At 38.2% G+C, this 22009-nt stretch overlaps 1 protein-coding gene across 1 annotated transcript; it reads left to right on the top strand.

The window, feature by feature from the left end:
- Nucleotides 1-3102: 3102 nt before the first annotated feature.
- On the top strand, nt 3103-6733 carry kcnj1 (potassium voltage-gated channel subfamily J member 1). Its single transcript, XM_022738949.1, has 2 exons — nt 3103-3179; nt 4937-6733. Exons 1-2 carry the CDS (start codon nt 3163-3165, stop codon nt 6072-6074), a joined length of 1155 nt encoding a protein of 384 aa, XP_022594670.1. The 5' UTR covers nt 3103-3162; the 3' UTR covers nt 6075-6733.
- Nucleotides 6734-22009: the final 15276 nt, after the last annotated feature.

The raw sequence follows: 22009 nt of genomic DNA on the forward strand, positions 1-22009 counted from the left end.
ATGGATTTGTTCATTCTAAATCTATTTTAAAAAATTAGCCTTTCACATTGGAATATGAAAATGTCCCAATGGAATGAAAATGCCATATGTGGCTGTTATAACTGAAATACTCTAATCCAAAGAGGTAAAATAAGATGTTCCTGTAGAACATGAGTAATAAAAGCACCTAATTCAAGACTGATACCCTTACAATATTAATGTCTTTTAACGTCCTGGATGTACGCTGGATTAGTGAGGTGCATGCATATTAAACTGTGATGTCAGTTGGTCTGAGCCATGAGGTTACAATGTTTATCCAATATTAGTGTTGACAAGCTTGGCTGATGAAGCTGTCAAATTTAATACTGTAACTCCACACATATTTATTTGGATCATGTTTAGCATACCAACATTTTTTCTGCTCTCCGGATCAACTTAAATCCCAAATGTGTTCATTAAAGCCGTGTCTTTGTTTTTTTCACAGAGTCATGACTTTCTGTAAAGCCCTAAATTATGACAAATAATAAGCAGAAATGTATTAGATCAATCTCCAAAAGGGGAAAACACTGAATATTAGAATACACTTCCAGGGATGAGTTTTCAGGATACTTCAGTCTGTTTTTCTCAAATTATTTCAGTGGTGGAAGAAGTTTTCAGATCCTTCACTCAAGTAAAAGTAAAAACACAACGATGTAGAAGTACTCCATTACAAATAAAGTCCTGCATTCAAAATCCGAAGTAAAGGTACAGAAATATTATCAGTAAAAAAATTAACCATGTGTATGTTGCACTAATTATTTGACATTTTGGGAAATTTGCTTTCTTCCAGAGAGTTAGATGTACATAAATGCCAGTTTTCATCATGTTTTCTACATTGTTTTCCACCATTTGATGTTTGACTGGTGCTGTTCTAATTACATAACAGTAGTGTATGAAAATCTGCATAAATTCACACTTTATTTTTTCAATCTTTTTTGGAAATTTGATTAAAAAAAAAAGTGCTAAATTTGGTTGAAAACCTATCTATAGACATCTGAAATGTGACAAGGTGCCTCAACTGCACACGGCACACAGAGGAAAAAAAGGTAAAGTAACTGCTGCCGACAGATAAATGTAGTGGAGTTAGTATTTACCCTGAGATGTAATGGAGTAGAACTATTAAGTAACATTAAATAGAAATACTCAAGTAAAGTTAAGGTGGCTTATTTGGGATTTTACAAACAATTAAAAATCGTTTTGTGTAGGTATGCTTTAACATAAACTGGGTGTGGGTTGTGGTTTTCTCTTGCAAATAAACATTCATTTCTGAACCCTCCTGCCCATATCACACATAGTGAGACCAGACTCCTCCACTTCCCCCACATCTTAATTTCCTGCAGCAATATGCAACGCATTAGCAAAACCCAAAAATGTAAGAGTGAAACCCGAAGAACATAGTCATCAGCAAAACCACAACAGATTTACTAGAGGAACGGTGTCTTTATTTTTGAAGAAAGTGTGAAAGTACCACTGCAAAAAATCCCCTCACACTTACCCCTCATAGGCACTGAAGTGGATTATGTTTGCATTACAGAGACATAAAAAAAAGTTATGTCTGCCCACACTAAGCAGCACTTCTGAAGCTAAGGTAAACTCTCCTCCTCTTACAGCTCTGACCACAACCACAAAATTAAACTATCTGGGCTTTAAAAACTGAAATGAGCATTACATGAATCCGACAAATCATCTCCTGAAATGTTAAATTAAAAACATCAGAGTTCAGATTACAGGTTCTTTAGATTTTTAGTGTTGCAGATAATACTGAAAATTAAAAAGCTACTCCTCTTTGATGAATGTCACGTTGGATAAACATTTTATCAGCTGTGCGGTAGGCAAAGCGCTATATTTGAATTATGTTATAGTGACAGTGGAATATGCTCTGCATCTCAAGAAGGAAACCTCCCTTTCAGCTCAAAGTGCAGAATTAGCCATTAGCATTGAGCGATCTGGTCAGAGTTGTGGATTTTAATAAGGTGGTGGGTAGTTGTGCACAGAGACAGGCGAGGGAGAAATGCCTCATCAGGCTTTTTGTCAGGCATTGAGTTAAATTGAGCTTCGGTGTGTAACAAGTGAGACAGCAGTGCACACGGTTGTGAATGGAAACTGCATGATAGTTAAATACTTAAATCTTGTATTGACAACTGACATGGTTCATTTTGTGTTTAATTTTGCCTATAGTAGCCATGCTGCTAGGTCTATTTAGTGTACACATCTAGACTCTAAACTTTTCCTTTAAAGAGTTTGTAATATATTGTCTGAAGTTCTTAAATTTACAGCTTGTGCTCAAAACACACATATTTATTGATGCACCTGACCAGAGACCACTGTGTAAGTTCCTATAGTGGCCTGTAAGATTCTTGCAGGGTCCCTGCAGTTGAATCAATAAAGCAGGAACACTGTCTGCATCTTGAATCATCCCATCTTTCCATCATTTACATGCAACTAATGGCATCTGCATCCATCGCTGGGAGGCATCTTATCAATTCAAGACCTCTCTCATATCATAGCAGATCCTGGAAATATGCTCCACAGATATGAAAACGCTCCTTCTGCAGCCAGCAGGCTACGGCAAAGACACTTTGTCCCCGCAGCTCTTCATTTTGATGCAAATGTGAGGCAGCCTTGCAGGTTTGAAGGGGGAGGGGAATTGGGACCAGGGGAAATGCAATTGAGGGATTTCTTTGTGAGGCCCGACGCAAATCCCAAATGTTCTCAGGGTTGAAAACAAAAACAGCATGGGTGCTCCACCGGGTACGTTAGCCCCTTCAATAGATGCACCTTCTGCCACACAAAAGCACTGAGGGCTTTCACGCCAAACTGTGCTTCAGGAATATTCCGCTCCTCATGATGGAAATTTACAAATCCAAAAAAACTGCAGCCATCATGAATCCAGCGCTGATCAAGTCCCTGGTTGTGTTATAAGACTTTTTTAGTGGTGTGATGAAGGGAGTCGCCCTGTCAGTCAGGGAGAACTAACGCCCACTGGGAGATCTCTGGCTGGCTCCTGTGTCTGTGTGAAGCCAGTGTACATGGTGGCATGTGGCTGGGATTAAGAAATTTCACTGTGGATTAAAATCTTTCCAACGCCTCCATGGCCACTTGCGTCTGAAGTTCCAGGAGAGGTCCAGTGAACAGTCTGGGTCCATGGTCTCAGTTCGCAGGTACGTTCAAACAAAGTTTTTTTTCTGCTAAAGTTGTAAAACTTTACTTTTACTATACTTTGAGTGTGTTTTGAAGTTTTGAGACATCTTTCTATTCAGTTCTATAACAGTATTTCCTTTAGTTAAGGATAAGACAGAAATGTTGCTTAAACATTTTATATAATTAAGAGACAACACATAATTGTGAAAATGCTTCTTTCTCTAGTTTTCTTGACTGTATGTATCTGGTAATGAGGATTTGGGTTAGTTAATTTAGTAAATTAATTTAACTTTTATGTCATCAGAAACTTTGTTGTTAACAAAAGATATATAATAGGTTATTAATAAGATTAATATGTGATAACCTTTTTATTTTTTTACAAAATAAGCAAGTTTCTTGAATCTCTATTGAGTCTAATCAGTAGCTGTTATGTAACGCTCAAAGTGAACCACGTGGTACATGCTGCACAGTACAATAACTACTCTCAAATAACATACTACATTAATCTGTCTTTATTGGGTTTGTCATATCCTGTTGTAGGTCGGTACTGAACAAATGTACTTCTATTGTAATGAAGAAAAAGGAATTTTAGATGTCATTGATTCACTGCCTGTTTATTTGCATGCTCTGACCGACATGTACAACTGTATTCTCGTTTGTGAAATGGATGTTATTCAACAATGTCTCCCATTAATCACTTGAACAAACAAATGCATTTAGTGGTTACCATTTTCCTGCAAAATAAAACAACAGAAACATCAGACACATTGTCGTACTAAACTGCAGAATCAAACGTTAATGCACCTGTTCTGTGTTGAAGTCTGTTTTCCCTCTGAATAGTGTTTCCTGTGTACTGCTGTTTTATGGCTGGTTGGGATGGGTACTAAGGTTGGGTTCAGGACAAAGGATAAGCCTGGCGATACTCTATATTTTTATTACTTTTAAAAAGTATTAGTATTATTACTATCAGCCCCAGGACCATTACTTCCTACTGAAGGTGTGACACTCTAAAAAAACAGGTCACGAATATATTTTCATCTTTTAAAAAGGTTTAGTTATTTCCAAACACAGCTGGATACTGTAGTGTTACTCAGACAGGAATAAATAGTGCATTTGTTTGGGATTTTTTTTTTTTTTTTTACTATTTTCAGCTGTGGATTAATACAAACTTAGTGCAGTAGTGAGTATTTATGGCAGCAAGACGGTGAATGTGGAACTGACTGAAAATAAAACAGTGCCCATGTTCATGTTAATGAAGGAACATGTCACCCAGTGTGACAGTGTGATGATTGATGCGTTTTTGGAGATAATGCAGACAAGGCTTGTTTGTTGGATCAATTCATTGTTAATTTTGGTCTTTTGATGGTATTTTCTGACTTAGAAATATAGAATATCACAGACTTACAGGTATGGGGACAGTTCGAAAGGAAAACAGTCACGACACTTTAAACAGATTCCTCTGGCTTAACTTTGTGGTCATTAAAGTGAATTGAATTTAATAATAATAATAATGATAATAATAATCATATATGTGAAAATATTTAAGGCTCAAGGAGCTGCTCTCTTCTTCTTCCTTTTTATTCCCCCGCTAAAGATTTTTTCCTTATCTGAACCAAGAGTTTAAAGATAGCGAGTGTCGTACGCTGTACGGATTGTGAAGCCCTCTGAGGCAAGTTTGTGATTTTTGGGAAAACTGACTTGACTGGTATTAGATAAGTTTTTGCTCTGAATTACGTAGATACAGCTTTGCACTAATCTTTGCCTTTGTTTCCTCCAGCTCCAGGATGTTCCAGCTCCCCCGGGGTCACATGAAGCCAGCTGGACACCGAAGTTGCAAAACCCGCCTGGTCACCAAAGACGGGCGCTGCAACATTGAGTTTGGCAACATTGAGTACAGTAACCACTTTGCGTACCTAGTGGACTTCTGGACCACCTTCGTGGAGATCCGCTGGCGCTTTGTTCTTCTCCTGTTTGTGGCTTCATTCACAGGCAGCTGGTTTATTTTCAGCCTGCTATGGTACTGGATCGCAAAGAGCAACGGGGATCTGACTGGACAGAACCGTACAGACGGACACGTCCAGTGTATAGACAATGTTAACGGCCTCACGACGGCGTTCCTCTACTCCTTAGAGACCCAAACCACTATTGGGTATGGTGGTAGGGCACTGACTGGGCACTGTGCTGGCACAGTGGCTCTAATTATCATCCAGTCTCTAATTGGAGTCTTCATCAACTGTTTCATGTGTGGCGTCATCTTGGCCAAGATCTCCTTACCCAAAAAAAGGGCGAAGACTGTCACCTTCAGCAACACAGCTGTCATCTGTTTGAAGAAAGGCAGTCTCTGTCTCCTGATCAGAGTGGCCAACCTTCGAAAGACCTTATTGATCGGCAGCCAGATCTACGGCAAGCTGCTCAGGACAACAATCACACCAGATGGAGAGACCATCATTCTGGACCAGGTGAACATTGACTTTATGGTTGACGCTGGTAAGGATAACTTGTTTTTTGTTTGCCCTATGACCCTCTACCACGTGATTGACCGATCGAGCCCATTCTACGAGCTTTCGGCCGACACGCTCCCCCAGCAGGACTTTGAGTTGGTGGTCTTTTTGGACGGGACGGCCGAGTCCACCAGCTCCTCCTGTCAAGTCCGAACCTCCTACATCCCACAGGAGATTCAGTGGGGGTACAGTTTTCTGCCCATCGTCTCCCGCACTAAGACAGGAAAGTATCGCGTGGATTTCTCAAACTTTTCCAAAAGCGTCCGGGTCACCACGCCACACTGCATCCACTGCTTCGAGACCGACACAGACCAGAGAAACCACAACAGCCACAACCAGCAGAAGACTGGGATCGACAACATGGGGTTTCAGGTGATTGACATTCACGATTTTGTTGATATCACTAAAATGTGAATGAGCAGGAGAGGAACTTGTACTCAGACTGAAAGTAAAGTGAATCAGGATGTGGGACATATGTATGAAAAAGTTTGAAAAACATTTGGTATTTCCTTTTAAGCAAACTTTCACTGTTAGTCAGACTATCTTTGCACAAAAATGAAGAAATATTGGGTCACACTGCTTCTTCCAGTGAACATCTGAATTACTGTCAACTCTTATGCCTTGAGCAGCGACAACACTCAAAGTTGTTCAACTGTGTGGATAAAAATTAAGACATGGGCAAGAGCTAAGCTGTTCATTTCAATCAAAGCGTCTTTGGGACTTGTGACTTTGTCTAGGTAATGTGTGGAAGCCAGAGGAAGAGGGATTGAAGTTTTGACGCGTAGAAAATGAAAGGGGTAAAATACTGGATGGCACAGTGGGTACTTCTTGAGGAGATTAGGGCCTGAGCCTGTTATAATGAAAAACTGTGTGCTATAAAGGCCGGGGGAGGACAAAAAAGTAGGACAGGCCTTTTGAGTTTTCTCATTATTCATCCTAATTTGCTAACTTTATGGTGTTTTTTTTTTTTGTCATGTTGACACATCTTGTGTGCCTTGATAATTAGGAAACTGTGAATGTAGCTGCTAAATGCGATGATTATAATTTTGACCAGTCTACATTTTGTAGATCATACCGTGTAACACTGAAACTTGTTCTCAGGGAAAGTTAACATCTTTAGTTGGAATAAACCTTTTTTTTTCATAATGAAACCAGCTTACTGTTATTTCCTCTTCTTCTTCTTCTTTTGTTATTCTCCACACTGAATATTTCATTAGCATCTGCTGGAGGTACATCAGAATTTTTATTATTTTAGAGTTAGCATTTATTCTGCTACACTAGCATATTTCAGAGGGAAGTTTTCATTTTTTGTGACATTGTGGGAATTTTTTTGTGTCAACCTATCGGTCAGAAATAAGAAAACAATCAAATATGAATATATACAGTACATGGATGAAAAGCTGTATAGGACTGTATAATACATTATGAACATGAACAATGGTGTAACACAAATGAAGTTCCTTTTTTAATTAAAAGTACCAAAGCATAAATGTGAAAATACATTGTAAGTAAAACACCTGCATTCAGATATTGATTCAAATAAAAGTAGGAGGTATTATCAGCAAAACATACTTGAATATTAAATGTACTAATGCAGAAAAAAGTAAATGTATATATTATATCACTGAAATAATTGTTGCTGGTGCATTAGTGTTTAAGCAGCATTTTGATACTGTAGCTGCGTCTAGGTGGAGCTCATTTTGATCACTTTGTGCTGTTGGTAACTTAATTCTATAACAATATGTCATACTTTCTAAGATTATTATAAATTATGTAAAATCTTAATCTGCAAGATAACAAGTTCCTATAGATGTCAGATAAATTTTGCAAAAAGTAAAACATACAAAATTTACAACTGAAATATAGTAAAGCAGAGGTTTTGAATACTACGATACAAAAATAAAATAAAAAGTACAAGTATCTAAAACTGGTAGTTATGCACAAACCATTCAGTGACCCCTATGGATGGTGGCCTTGTCATCCTGTTTCTCCACTCATTTATTCAGGTTTTTCCTTTAATTTGTCACCCATCTGTATATATACACCAACATAAATAGCAACTGAGTGTATTGTGACAAAAATAGTCAAAAATGACCCTTTACTGCATGTCTCTTCTCCCATTCTCTCTCCCCTATTTCCTGTCTCTCTCATTGTCAAATAACGGCATAAAAATTCCCAAATAACTTTAAAAAATAAAACATGGAACAACACTCACAGAGGCCATAATACAGCATAATGAGTACTTTTACTTTGGATACTTCAAGTACATTTTGCTGGTGATACTTTTAGCTCTTTCAAAGAAGGTCTCTTACTTCTACATTGTAGTATTGCTACTTTTATTTGTGTAAAGGATCTGTATACTGCACTCATCTGTTGCCCATGGTGAATTTTGAATGTTGTCACCATTGTCAGAAGTAATTACACATCTACAGCAAAAAGATAAAACAAATTCTCCCCAAAAATGTCTGGGGGGGGGAAACGTTAATAATGACTTCAACATTCAATATCTCTGTAAAAGAGATGGCTCAGCATGATTGTCATATCGACATATTCTCAGAGATTTCAAAGTATTAAACAGTGGAGAAATGTGACTTTGCATTTGAGAGTTAAATCAGCACTTCTCTGACACAGTCTCAAAAAACCCTGAAGTTTATTCACTTCATAAAAGGTTTTATTGTATCTCTTGTGTTGGATTTCATTAGACTAGACTGATGTGCAGCGATGTGTTTTCTAAGATCACATGCAGAATTGTGCTGATGTAGCTACGGACTATAAACATTCATGTATGTTTACATCTATGGCCAAGATGCTTCCAACAGAGGCTGTGTTGTTCTCACTATGAAGCAAGAGATGAACTAAGAGGTTCTAAGGTCGGATTAAAGAAGCATTAAGAGATTTCTGATGCAAATACACTGCGTACATTGTTAGTAAGTATACAATACGCTGCAACTACCTGCTGCTGCGAACACTGATGTTTGGATAAAGGGTTCATCAGTTTGTTTATGATTCAAAATGTGTAGTTTCCTGAGCAGATACAATGGTTATCTGACAAACTGCCATTCTGCATAATTAATACTTACACATATTTCAATGCTAATACTTTTGTACTTTTACTCATGTAAAATCAAAAAAATTTCAAATGGAAAAATTTGACACCTCTACTTACACTAGATTCTAGATCACAAATATATGATCAACGTATAAAATATGATCCAGTTTTCATAGCTATAACTACTTTTAGTCTTATTTAATTACAAATGGTCCCTTGACATAAAATTAATCAGCAACTTATTTGATGATCAATTAATGGTTTTGGTTCACTTTTCAGGAAAAAAAATAACACCAATTTTTGTGGTTCCAGCTTCTCAAATGATACAAATATTTTATGTCTGTCTTTTATGATCGTAAGCTGAATAATCTTTTGGTTTTAGACTGTGGTTTGGACATAGATATCACCTTAAGCTTATTGAATTTGTCAGTTAATCAAGACAGAAAAATAATCATTAGTTACTGTCATAGTATAAAGTTAAAATGAGCTCGCTCTTGACCAACAACGCTAAAATGCTTCCTGCATGTTTATGCATCACTGCTGATGATCTAATAATATAACATCGAATAATAAAACACTAACAGCAGCCAATCTTACCTAATTGCTTTTGAAATTTTGCTGATAATACTTTTGTACTTTTACTTCAGCAGCTGGAGTATTTTTACATGGCTATATTTCTACTTTTAACCACAGCTGGTTGTTATTTTCAGTATTACAGGGAATGAAAGTATTCAGTATGAGCCAGTGGGGACTCATCCTGATGATTCAGCGGTGTAAGACTTGTATCATGTAAACACAGCATCCTTGCTTGTTACGCACCACAATCCCTGTCTGTCTCCACTATTACATAAAGGTGGTAAACAAATGCGATAAAAAGAAAAAAAAAAAAATCTGTGACAGCTGGCCTGGCCACTAGAGAGCATCAGAGTGCTACTATGATTATGACTCACATAAAAAATATTATAATAAACAATTAATTCTGCAATAAAGATGTTTTTCCAAACTGTCCCAGTTCTGCCAGCAGTCTCTCTTTCATATGCACAGGCATGTTTGAAAAGGTTCAGCCTACAAACTTTTGATGTTCCCACTTTTCCCCAGTGCCCTGCAGTTTACTGATGACAGCAGACAGCAGCAACAAAACAACCCCTGATAAAAAACCATCTACTGCATCGTGTTGGAGTGATGGACCTTGTTATTTAGCAGCAGCGTGTCTCTGAGGGTGTTCCAGCAGGGAGTCAGGTTGTTCATTTAAGACTGGCTCTAGCATTTTTCTCAGTGAGAGAGAGACTTCTGAAATGGCTTTCATCCCATTTGGATTTACATAGGCCGAGTTAACTGGGCTTCATCTGCATAACAATGAACAGAACTGTTGAGAGGGATTGGCACAGTGAGTCTGAAGCAGCCGAAAAGAAAAAAAATAAGCCAGATGGAGATGAGAGGACTGAGTGGAGGATACAGCAGTATTTGTTAATCTGAAAGAGCCAAGGGCTGGTAGACTGATAACAATCACACTTTATCCCCCATGTGGTGGAGACGGGGTAAATATCCACTCCAGACTGTAACTATTTGGACAGTTGCACATTTTTCAGGCTCTGTGTTTCAGCACATTCGGTTTGAAGTAAATTAAGAACACTGCAATACAGACAGAACTGTGTGGGAGATAAAGTCCTTTTTGTTACGGAGCAGATGGTACCAGCACAGGCAGGGAGGACCTTTAATTGATCTTTAATAGATCTAATAAGGAGGACAGATGGAGGGATAACAGGTAGGCAGGCAGGTACAGACAACAGGTTACTCCAGGCGAGTACCAGGTCCATACGGAAACATGCAGGAACATAAGCAGAAGATCTCAAGTTTGTTTGCTTCGGTCAGATTCAGTTGATGAGTTTGTAAACTTGGAGCATTTTCCCCTTGGTTTGGTTTGCTTTCACACGGAGAAAAATTTCAGTGGACCAAAACGCCAAAACAAATCATACCAAGGGGGAAAAAAGAACGGTTTAACTGGACTAAACAGTGCAGGTGTGAAAACACCCTCCCAAGGAGCTGGTGGAAATGGCTGGTTTAAGTACTGGCTGGGATAACGAGGAAAGTGGGAAAAGGTGTGTGTGCAGGACAGGTGGATCTGGCAGTCAGGTGACTAGGATGGGGAGGAAAGTCTGAGGACATCTGATAGGTGGATTGAGAGTGACAGGATTGGGAAGACCTAAATATCCAATGTTGAGACAGGAATCGTGACAGCAGGATGGTAGGTCCAGTGGAAGGAGCGAGAAGAAGACTAAATGCTTTTAACACATAGTGTCCAAAGTTTATGGGTTCAAAAATAATTGGACAGATATGCATGAAGTCATACTAAATTCTATTTGCATTTTTTTTTAAAACACCTTTGCAATTGATGTCTGCCTGAAGTTTGCGAGGTCTCTGTTTTTAGTTTGGTCTTCAGCAGGTGGATTGAAATCAGGAGAAAGACTCAAGTCAGTCAAGGATATTCTGCCTCTTCACCCTGAAAAGCTCCTTGGTTGCTTTGGCCATATAGTTAGGATTGTTGTTCTGCTGAATGATGAAATATCTTGCAATGAGTTTTGATGCATTTGGCTGAATCTGAGCACACACAATGCTCCTGAATACCTCTGCATTCAATTCCATTGCTTCATCATCAGTGAATTCATCAATAAATGCCAGTGAGCCCCTTCCATTGGCAGCCACACTTGCTCAAGCCAGAAGAGAAGCAGCACCATGTCTGACAGATGAGGCGGTGGCTTTGGGTCATGAGCTATTCCTTTTTTTTCATTATCATTTTGATAGCAGTTTATTTTTGTTCCAGGACTCTACTGGTTTCTTTTTGTATAGAATAGAAAGAAGAGCTGAAGAAGCCTCTTGAATGAGAGGTGAAGTATCTGCAATCATGTCTAGTTGCCCTCTATTCAACTGTTGTTGTATAAGGGTGACCTGAATGATTCAGACATCTTTCTTTTAGTATGTCTTTGCGAACTGCAACCTTGCCTTTCTGTTTTTGAGGCTTACCAGAGGGTTGCATCCTCTGAGGTTGTGGTCATGAAGTCTTCTCTTGATCACTGACAGGAAAACATGTCTTTCTACATCCTGGAGCGCATTCTTGATTTTATCTCTCTGATAGATTTTGGCTTTTTTTTTTTTTAAGCCTCATTATTATCTTCTGATAAAATCTGTCCACAGACAGATAGACATATTTAAACACCTGCCAAAGTACTAAAGTACTGCCTCGTCTCCATAACCACATTTTGCCATGACTACAAACAAACACACACACACACACACACAAGATGAAAACAATACCAGTCTCACGTTATTGTGGTTGGTAAAAATAGTGTATAGTATAGTGCAATGTGCAGTATACCATAGACTGAATACCAGTTGTATTAAAGTGACAAAAGTTTTTTGAAAGGAAAAGTAATCTACACAGTTCTCAAAATATAACTATTTTCTCATAATATGCAAATTAAATTTTGCATATTAAATTTTTGCTCAGGAAAATTATAACTTTCACATAACATTATGACATTTCCTAAAATTTTATACTTTATTATGATAAAATTTGTTTACGTAACAGTTGCCCTAATATTCCACATTAGTTCTGACTAATTCAGTGGGGCTAAATTTGTACATATCCTTCATAAAATGGAAACTGACAAACTTTCCCCCTTTGCTTTTCCACGAGCTATTAATGAGATTATAATAAGTTTCACCGCTACTCCTATTAGAAAAGTCACTGCCAGGAAACGTGTAATTTGTTTGCATTATCAAAAATTTCTTTCTGACTGCTAGCTTTAGTGTTAGCAAGATGGCTACCGCTCTCAGCCTGGCTACTGTCCAAAGAGACAACCATAAGAATCCTAAGTTTGAACTGCGAACGTCGACCTCAGTGCTATGATAAGAGCAAAGTAAACACCTGGTTGGATTATAAGTAGTCTGTTTTTGTTACTTACCGATCTAGTTGAATTAAAGCCAACTGAATGCCTGGTTTCGACCCTTAAGTCCCGGAGCTCTCTCCATAGTCGGACTGACCACAGGGATCACCGGGACAAATCCCGATGGCCCGCCGCATCGGTGAACCGTTGCAAAAACCATGAAGTCGATCTCAGCGGAAAAGTCCATGGCTGAATGGCTGTAACACATCATGGCTGTCTCCATCGAGTGAACACCAGTCCGAGATTCGTTCTTGTTTTACCTCGGTTTCTGTCACTCTCCCTCTTCTCCTTCTTTACCGCTAACGACAACTGGGCTCTCTCTCGTTTACTGCTGTAGTTTCTACTGTTTCTCCGGTTGTTCCACCGTCCGCCATTTCCGCTACTTTGGTCGCGCAGTGACAAGTGCACTTCTTTTGTGCCGTAAATCGATCCTTCATTTTTCAGCAAAATTTCATGGCCAGTTATTTTAATTGTTTTTATTAATCTTTTATTAATTATCATGTTAGAAATACAAAATAAGGCAAAAAAAGTAAAAAAGTAAAAAAAAAAGTATATTAATATGTTAAATTAAAAACATTTCTTTTACATTATTTAGATAATGTTCGAATACAGGATTCTGCTTCCTTTTTAAAGGTACAAAAAGGTACATATATAGATACTTGGCTAGTAATATAATGAGGTTGCACAGAAAAGTTAGTTTTCTAATTCTCTTCTATAATTTATGAAGCCAAACAATACATCCTTTAAGCAAAGCACAAAAGCATCTTAGAATTAGTCCAAAATTAAATGAAGAAAGAATTGTATGGTGAAAGTGAATGTTTAAAAGCAATGGTTTCATTGTTCTATAGCCATCACACTGTACAATCAACATTTATTTCAATATAAGTTAAAACAAAAAGGTTGTCTATTGTCACTTTAACTTTATTATATTTCATCATATTTAATGAATTATTTAAAGCTTTTGGTGTCCCTTTTTTTTTACTATGTATAAAACCACAGCAGTTACAGGAGAAATTCCATAGACAAGAAAAATTACAATAATATCTAAAAAGTAATGGATAAAACTACTTGACTTAAGCTCAGGACAAACTAGAAGACAAGTTCAATCACAGTGACAAATGTATTTTATTGACAACTCGTGGATCCATATGGGAGGCAAATGGAAGTCATGTAAACATGTTGATTAAGGTCACTTGAATGCTAGAGTACTGGCAGGACACACATTGTGGAAGAAGAGATGTTATTACACCGAAAGTCTTTTTTAATAGAATGTCACCATGATCATTTTAGTAGATTGCTTATATAAAGCTGAGCATGCATAAGGACTTTCCCAGCAGCCTCCATTTAACCTGCTAAAGCAATTAATTAGGGTCAGAGAAAATGTATCGACTGCACAACCTTTCTTACAGAATAACATTTAGGAAATTTCCATCACATCCTTCCAATCGATCATGTTTTACACAGCAGAGGCCTCGGAGATAAACAGTGATTATGTGCAGAAGTATGCTGTATATCACTCTTCCAAGATGATTTCGAAGTTCATCCAGTTCATCCTCAGAGGAAAATTAATTTCAAAATCACACTTAATGGCGATCCATCCAATAATTGTAGAGAATTACAGAGTATATAACAAAACTGACAGCATATTATTAAAGTTTATACACTATTACATTACAGCAGCAACTGGTTTGCAGTTCCACACCTCTGAGATGACCTGACAGTGAGCATAATGTGCAGCATCCGAGCCAGACACTTTTTTGGCTGACATAAAAACCCCCACAACATGCTGACAGACACACAGTGCTTACATATTATTGCCCTTTGGCTAAAGTGTTGGAAAACAGTTGCTTATTTACACCTCTCACAGACACAGAGCAACATTAGCATTCATTTTAAATCATGTCTCTCAACTCCAGTGTAATGTCTCCTTTTAGTTTTGGTTTGGTCTTGAGTAAAATATCCAGGTCTGGTTGTGTAAGTTTTCTACTTAAGTGTGACACTTAAGGTTTTATTTCTCCTTAGCTGAGGGAGTTACTTGAGGGCATTGCACAGTTAAAAGGTTTCCCTAGTTAAGTACAAAGTTAAGTATTTTTACAGCAATGATGGACATTTTACAGCGGTAAAATTCTACCATTTCCATGGAGACTGTTGATTTGTTGCCATTAGCACTTTGTTACATTAAAGAAGCCACTATCTCATCCTCCTTTGGTTGCTAAGGTCTTTTATGCAACAATTTAACTGACTTTAAGAGATCCCTTAATTATAAGACTAAGATAAGGAGAAAACCTTAAATACTGTTTTTATTTTAAGAAAACCATAACTCAGACTTGAAGGAAACTCTTAACTTGAGGTGTTTTGTGCAACTGTTTTTACTTAAAGAAAGCTGTAACTCAGACTTTTTGTGCCACAGGCCCCTGGTTAAGAGATTTTGACATTTCGAAATCCTCTGGCTTGTTAAAGCTCCAGAGACAGGGTAAAAAAAAATGCTGCACAACCCCCTTTACACTATTGTTCTTGAAATTATGTCTCCACTGAATAGGTTCAACACACACATACACACACACACACACACACACACCAGTTTTTGCTCCTTGTGTTTCAGTAAATCAGATGTTCAGGCGGCGTCTCAGTCGACCAGCTGGTCAGCTGCCAGCAAAAATGTTCATCACATTTGTGGTCGAGCAGCTACTCAACCACAAATGTGATGAACATTCACAGAGAGAAGCTGATTATGGCCTAATGTACTTGATATAAATATTTTAGCATGATTTTTGCTCAGCTGCTTCTTAAAGACTGCTTTAATAATGTCCCACAGGAAGCGCTTAAGGCTACATATAATAAATTATGTCTAAATATACAGTGGTTTTAAATCAAAACATAATTTCTCCCCGAATGACACGACGTACAAAACCCAAATCTAATAGAAACTGTTCTGTTTGAAGCGTTTTTATTGGTTTTTGTCCCACTTTAGAGAACAGACGAGGTTACCGTGCTCAGGGTCACCACAGGAGGTCTGTGAATTTCTCTCCCAGCTGGACCAGTTATATAAACCATTGACCCTCCAGTCGCACACCTGCTGCCTTTGAGACAAGTGCTTTTAATCTTTCCCCTATCTAACAGTTATTGCCTCTGTAAATCTGAACTAATGTGGCTTTACTTTTATAGTTTGCCTCCTGAAAAAAAAAAAAAAAAGAAGGAATCCATGGACAGGTTTACTGGTGATGGGTTTGATTTGTGCGTTATTGTCTCATTTAAATGTAGTGTGTTTTTGGACGTCAGATGTAGCTACATTCAGGAATCACTTCCTGAAACCGAGCGTCTGAGGTCTGGGTTTCTGGAGAGCTGTGTGCTGTCGCTGAGGCTGCGCTCGCTGCTGTTCGGTCAGTGAATGCCTCCAAATTGTAGGGCTGCCTGCTTGTTAAACTGCAGAGTCTTATTGTCTGTTTGTACATGTGTTAAACACAAAGGCTGTGACATGTGGTCGTGGAGGTTTTGGAGTTGTTTTAAGGCACATTTGATGGAACTGACGGTAATTACTTTTTCAATGAGTAATGAGTAACTGATTACAGTTAAAGTGACTTACCCAGCACTGTAGATTGTAAACACATGAACATGACTCCCTCCTGTGACAGAGTCGTACTCAAAACAAACCAACGCAGAACTGGAGACATTTGTCTTTTTTTATTCCATTCTTCCTTGTCGAAACTTGGCGTCTACATTACCCACAATGCAGCTAGATTGCCAACACTTCTGTGAGAGGTTTGGGTTTGTTATGTGAGAAGTGGCTAATGCAGCCTCGAGCCCCAAGCACAGATGCAGAGCAGGCTACAGAAGTCTGGTTAACTCACTGCTTTCTAACAAGATATTTTCCGTTTTAAACTTTGTAGTCTTCGGCCCCGAACGACACTGATTCATGTGACATCACTTGAGGACATTCATCGGTTCCCTCTGGAGACATAAAAAGATTCACTTAACTTTTGTAACTATGTCCATCTGTCCCATTCTTTCCCACTCTCAAAGGTCAAAGACCAGTGTGACCTCATAAAACGCGATAATGGCCTTGTGAATGCGATATCTCGAGAACACAAAAACAACCGCGAGATGTTAGTTCTAGTTTTAACATCGTTGGAGTTCCCCTTTAATTATCTCAGGACCCTTCAAATCAATCCTGTGACCACGTGTGGGGTCCCAACCCACATGTTACCACTGTGTCTTTGCTACTTAGCAGTAATTTTATTTTAATCACATTTCAGATGCGTTTGCTGCTTCCTCTGTTTCGCTCTGAGGTGTGTGTGACTTCTCCTGTGTATTTGTAACCTACTTAACTTTTAGTGAAGTGCTTTCTTAACTCACAGTTTGAACAGCAGCCCAGCACATAAATAAGGATTTATTTCCAGCACTTAGTACTTAGTTTTGACAGTGTTGACAGAGTGTATCACAACAAGAGTTGTTCCATTATATAATGTTGATGAGTACAGCTGATATCCTGTCCATCATGTGTGCGTGGACTGTGACATTTTCATCTTTAACAAAGCGCTGCGACTCCAAAGCTTCAGTTTCAAGAGTCTGGAAAATATAAAAGCTTTAGATGGTTTAGTGCAATTACTTTGATTTGGAAAGTAGCCACCACAGCACAGTAGAGCCATGTGTTGTGCAGCACAAAGCCTGTCTGACCAGCCTCGAGTGACAACATGTATTCAGGATCACAGCGCTGATGTTTTGTGCATACATAAACATAAAACTGTAACACAGTAAAAACCACATTAACATTTTCTGTTCATAGACATCTTGATACTGGCAGCGCGGATTTTCCCAAAGGCTCAAGAGTCTTTGTACCATTTTTGTCCTTTAACCACCAGTTGTGCCTCAGTGTGTCACGCTGACTCGTTCTTTCATGAGGAATTCAACCATTTTATTCTCATTGTCTTCCTATAAACCCACAAACAATTTACATGAGGCCCCTGCAGTATCGTTAACCATCATTTTAATTTGAAAAGACGGTTGAAAAGGAGAATACCAGCCACTTATTACATCACCAAAATGAAAGAAAAAAACAAAACAAAAACACAATGCATTCAAATGTTAAATTGGTGATTTCCTCCTCTTAGTGTAATCAGGTTGAAGATCAGAAATTCTCACTAGGTAACATTTCCTTCCTTCAGGCCGTTTTATTCTGAAAGCCTCTGACAGCCACGTGGGTCCAGTCACACACACTGTAGAGCAGCTGCTGAGCACATGAGCTGATGTGGCTCCGTGCAGCGATGAAAATGAGTCGACTTGGATATTATTAGCTCATCTTCACTCACTGCAGCGCTGATCGGCTTTGACATCGCTCAGAATCATCTGGTACGAGCGCCTGCAGCCACACAGCTCCTTCATCTGAGACACCGCGATGCAAATCATCTCAAATGTTTGAGGGGCGTTTGGCTCAGCGAGTGGCTGCACTTGATTTCAATTTAAATATTGAAAGCAACATTCATTTATCTGTTTTATCACTGCTCTTTTTTTTCTCTTTTTTTTTTGTAAGAAGGCTGCTGGGATGAGTCCCTGATAGAAAAGACACACAATATAATAGACTGGACAAACAAAACCACAGTTGCAGAAACAAGCACTTTACATTTTGAGATATTTCAAACACACAAGTGTCCAATCTTAAATGAATCATCTGGGCCTGAATAAAATGAGTTTTGGTTAAGGTGGATTCAGACAGCACTGTTACAAAAAAGTCAGGTAACGCTTCATTTTACAGGTCCCGTGTTTCCAGATCATTTCCTAAAACTTGGCTCCAGGATATTTGCGTTTTTAAAGAAAAAAAACGAAGATATTATGTAGTAGGTAAGTGAAAAATAGTTCATACACAGACGTCAATAATTCTTGATTAGGTGTGAAATCAGGTAGAAACAAGTTTCTTTTGTTGGAATATGAACTGCTGTTTGTTCAGTTACCTGTTCTGTAACATGTCGTCTTGTGCTGGATTATGTTTGAAAGAAAAAAAAGGTGAGATTTTACATTATGTTGTGTTTTACTTGTTGCTCGTATTTGTCTGAAACACAAATCGATGCAGCTACATGCAATTCAACCAATATAGAATGAACGTCAAATATGACAAGCAGCAACTGTGACTGCAAATAACACTTTCCCCACTTCCTTTATAATCAGCACCAAACTGCATTGGCCTGTGTTTGTCATTTGCAGCTAAATACCAGGTAATTGTTTAGGAAATTAGGAATTGAGGAAAGTTTCCAGGAAATGATCTGGAAAACACGGGCCCTGTGAAATTAAGCCAACAATAACAGTATTACAAACTTTTTATTATTATTATTACAACATTCGGTCAAATCTCAATGCAACAATGGAATGTCGAGGGTGACTTGGTGTCACCATTGTGGTCATGGTTAGAGTCTCTCTGGCATGCACCTGTAAAGGTGTGTGTGTGTGTGTGGGGTTAACATGTGATCCATAGGTACGACGTCCCCGGGTCCAACTGTGCTACAGGTTAAGGAGCAGCACTGCATTTCTTTCCTCTAAAGACCCTGAGTGGACACAGAACTGCATGTTTGGTTGGAGCCAGTGCCCAGTTACATCAAAGGTTCACGTCCTGTGTCTGTACTGTCAATATGAAGCTACAGCCGTTAGCTTAGCTTAGCATAAATACTGGAAACAAGTAGAAACAGCTAGCCTGGCTCGTCCTCACAGCACCTCTAAAGTTCACTGACACGTTATGTCTTGTTTATTTAATCTGCACAAGTATTTTTTAATAAAAAAATGGCAAAACGAGGTGCTGACGTGTGGATTTTTGTTATCGTCAGGCAGAGCCAAGCTAGCAGTTTCCCTCTGCTTGCTGTCTTTATGCTAAGCTAAGCTAACTGTCTCCTGGTAACTTCATATTTACTGTACAGATGTGTGATTAATCTTTTCTCAGAAGTTAAGGGACTTGCAAGAAAATCTCAAACAGATGTGAGTTAAAATTTTTTCATTACAAAATCAAACTTGTTTTCTGTTGTTGAACTAATAGTTCGCACATTTAAAAGACCGAGTGTCCTTCACTGATTTTGTAAGAGACTGTGAGTAAAACCCTGTGGTCGAAGGCATGATATGAAATAAAAAAGTAAAAACAATAAAAAGGACAGTTAAAAACAGGTTGAGTTGGACAAAGGAGGAGAAAGAGTTTCTCCAAAAATATCATCCAAACAACATGGTGAAGCCTCCACTGGGTTTTAACTGTTACAAAACACCATTTTGGCACATTTACATCTTGTTGACCAATAAAAACAGGTTCCTTAACTGTATTTCTCTATTTTTCTTTTACCGTTTAGGATAACTTTTATTATCAGAGTATTTTTATACCAACACTGTACTCACCAGTGTAACTGCTGAGATCTGTCGACATGGCAACACAACAATCAGACGGGTTGTAAATGTAAAAGTTTGGGTGATAAGTTTATTGAACTTGTGACCTGGAGCTTTGTTGAGAACCCGTCTGATTGTCTGACGGCTCGTTTTTCTTGCCTCGTCCGATTTTGTTTTTGTTGTTAAATTGATTTGTTGAACTGTTGATCTGATAAAACTTTCATTTTCTGACATTTTATGGACCAAACAAGGAATTATTAATTGAGTATGAAGACAATCCAGGTTAGTGGGTCGGTTTGGTAGCTTCACTTTCCGAGTAATGAGTGAAACATATATTTTTTTGGGAATGTCCTTATGTGTACGACGTGGATGCAGCTGAAGAAATAATATCATATAATATCTGGATTATTTTTTACCAAGATGTTTTTCATCTCCTGGCACTGCCACATCGTGTTCGTGATGTAGCTGCATGTACAGATCTCAGCAGTTGACTTTGAGTCTTATTTGACAGAAATGATGAAAAACTAGACGCTGTAAAAAAAATAAAAAATAAAAAATAAAAAATAAAAATTGGAGCTACCCTTTAAAGAAATCCTCAGAGCCTTGAAATTGATTTACAGTTCGACTTATTTAAAGACATTTCATGAGAAAATGACATAAGTTAAATTAGAACAACTCTTTTCTTTACAATATTTTCTTAAAATGTTTTATGCAACTGGGCACCGGCCTGCAAAAGGCATTTTCATGTACTTTGTCAAGCTGTAGTAAGCATGCACTTATGAGTTATTAATGAGCAAAATGTGTGTTCAAGAGCACAACCAGTAAAACTACAATCCAGAGATTTTCCCTTTAAACGCTGAAAGATGGATGATGAGAAAAAAAAAATGAAAAGAGAGGAGCAAAATGGGAAGAACCTCCTTATGCTCGACTGTGGACTTGCAGAGCGCTGGCGTTTTCTCATAGAGATTAAATTCCCCTCACTCTGCACCTCAGTTTTGGGGGGAGAAATAAAAAACCGGTGGCTGCCACGAAAGGAGCAGCAGCTCCTCATTTAGCACGGTAAACAAGAAGCTTTGAAGTCAGCCATTTAAAATAGGATTTACATGAATAAATAAATCGCTCACTGATGTGCGAGCTGCAACACTGTTCGTGAAATCGCACAAGAAGGCAGAAGGCTTTGGGTAATCGTCTGTGATGCTAACACACACACATGACACTGCAAATACTATTGACAGGTTATAGTCTGGGAATTATTAATAAATACCACCTGCTCTGCTTTACAGTACGTCTTTGTTTAAACTCTGCAATGATCTCATATTAGCATTCATTATCTTGGATCTCACCAAGGATGAATGTCTTTGCCTCATGTGATGGATGACAAACAGTGAGAGTTTATATTGAACACTTTATTGATGTCATCGTTCATTGAGATGAGGCATCTCACAAAGCCTCTTGCTGTATGAATGAACAATGAGATCCTTTTTTTGTTTTGTTTTTTTTTTTTATTTGTGTCACACGCCTCAGTATAAAAAATATAATAAAATTAAAAATAATAATGAAAACGCTCGTGTCCTCACGAGGGATGGGGCTCGATAGCATTTTATTGAATTCAAATCCACAATCTGAATCCTCCTGAATCCCTTAGTGAATCTCATCTTATCTCATGTGAGTAAAGAATAAAAGATGAAGTGAAGTGAGTGGCAGCTGGATTAACCTGAGCAGCAGAACATAAGAAATGTTAATCAAAAGGTATCTCACACATTTACTTAACGACTGTCGTTTACTGTACTTCACCAGCTAATTAGTCCAAATATTGAAGCTGCTACCTACAGACGAGTCCGACTTGTAGACAAGCTGAACCTTAAAGATTTGATTCTTTAAGTGCCTTTGCCAAGAAATATGTCCAGGAGATGCTGTAGATATTGAAATTTCATCATCAGATACCATTAGATTAAAATGAAGGTTTTAATCTATAAAATTAAAAACGCATTTTATCCAGTTTTTCT

This window comes from Seriola dumerili, unplaced genomic scaffold (genome assembly GCF_002260705.1).
Source record: "Seriola dumerili isolate Sdu_G_001 unplaced genomic scaffold, Sdu_1.0 BDQW01000040.1, whole genome shotgun sequence".
Taxonomy (NCBI): Eukaryota; Metazoa; Chordata; class Actinopteri; order Carangiformes; family Carangidae; genus Seriola; species Seriola dumerili.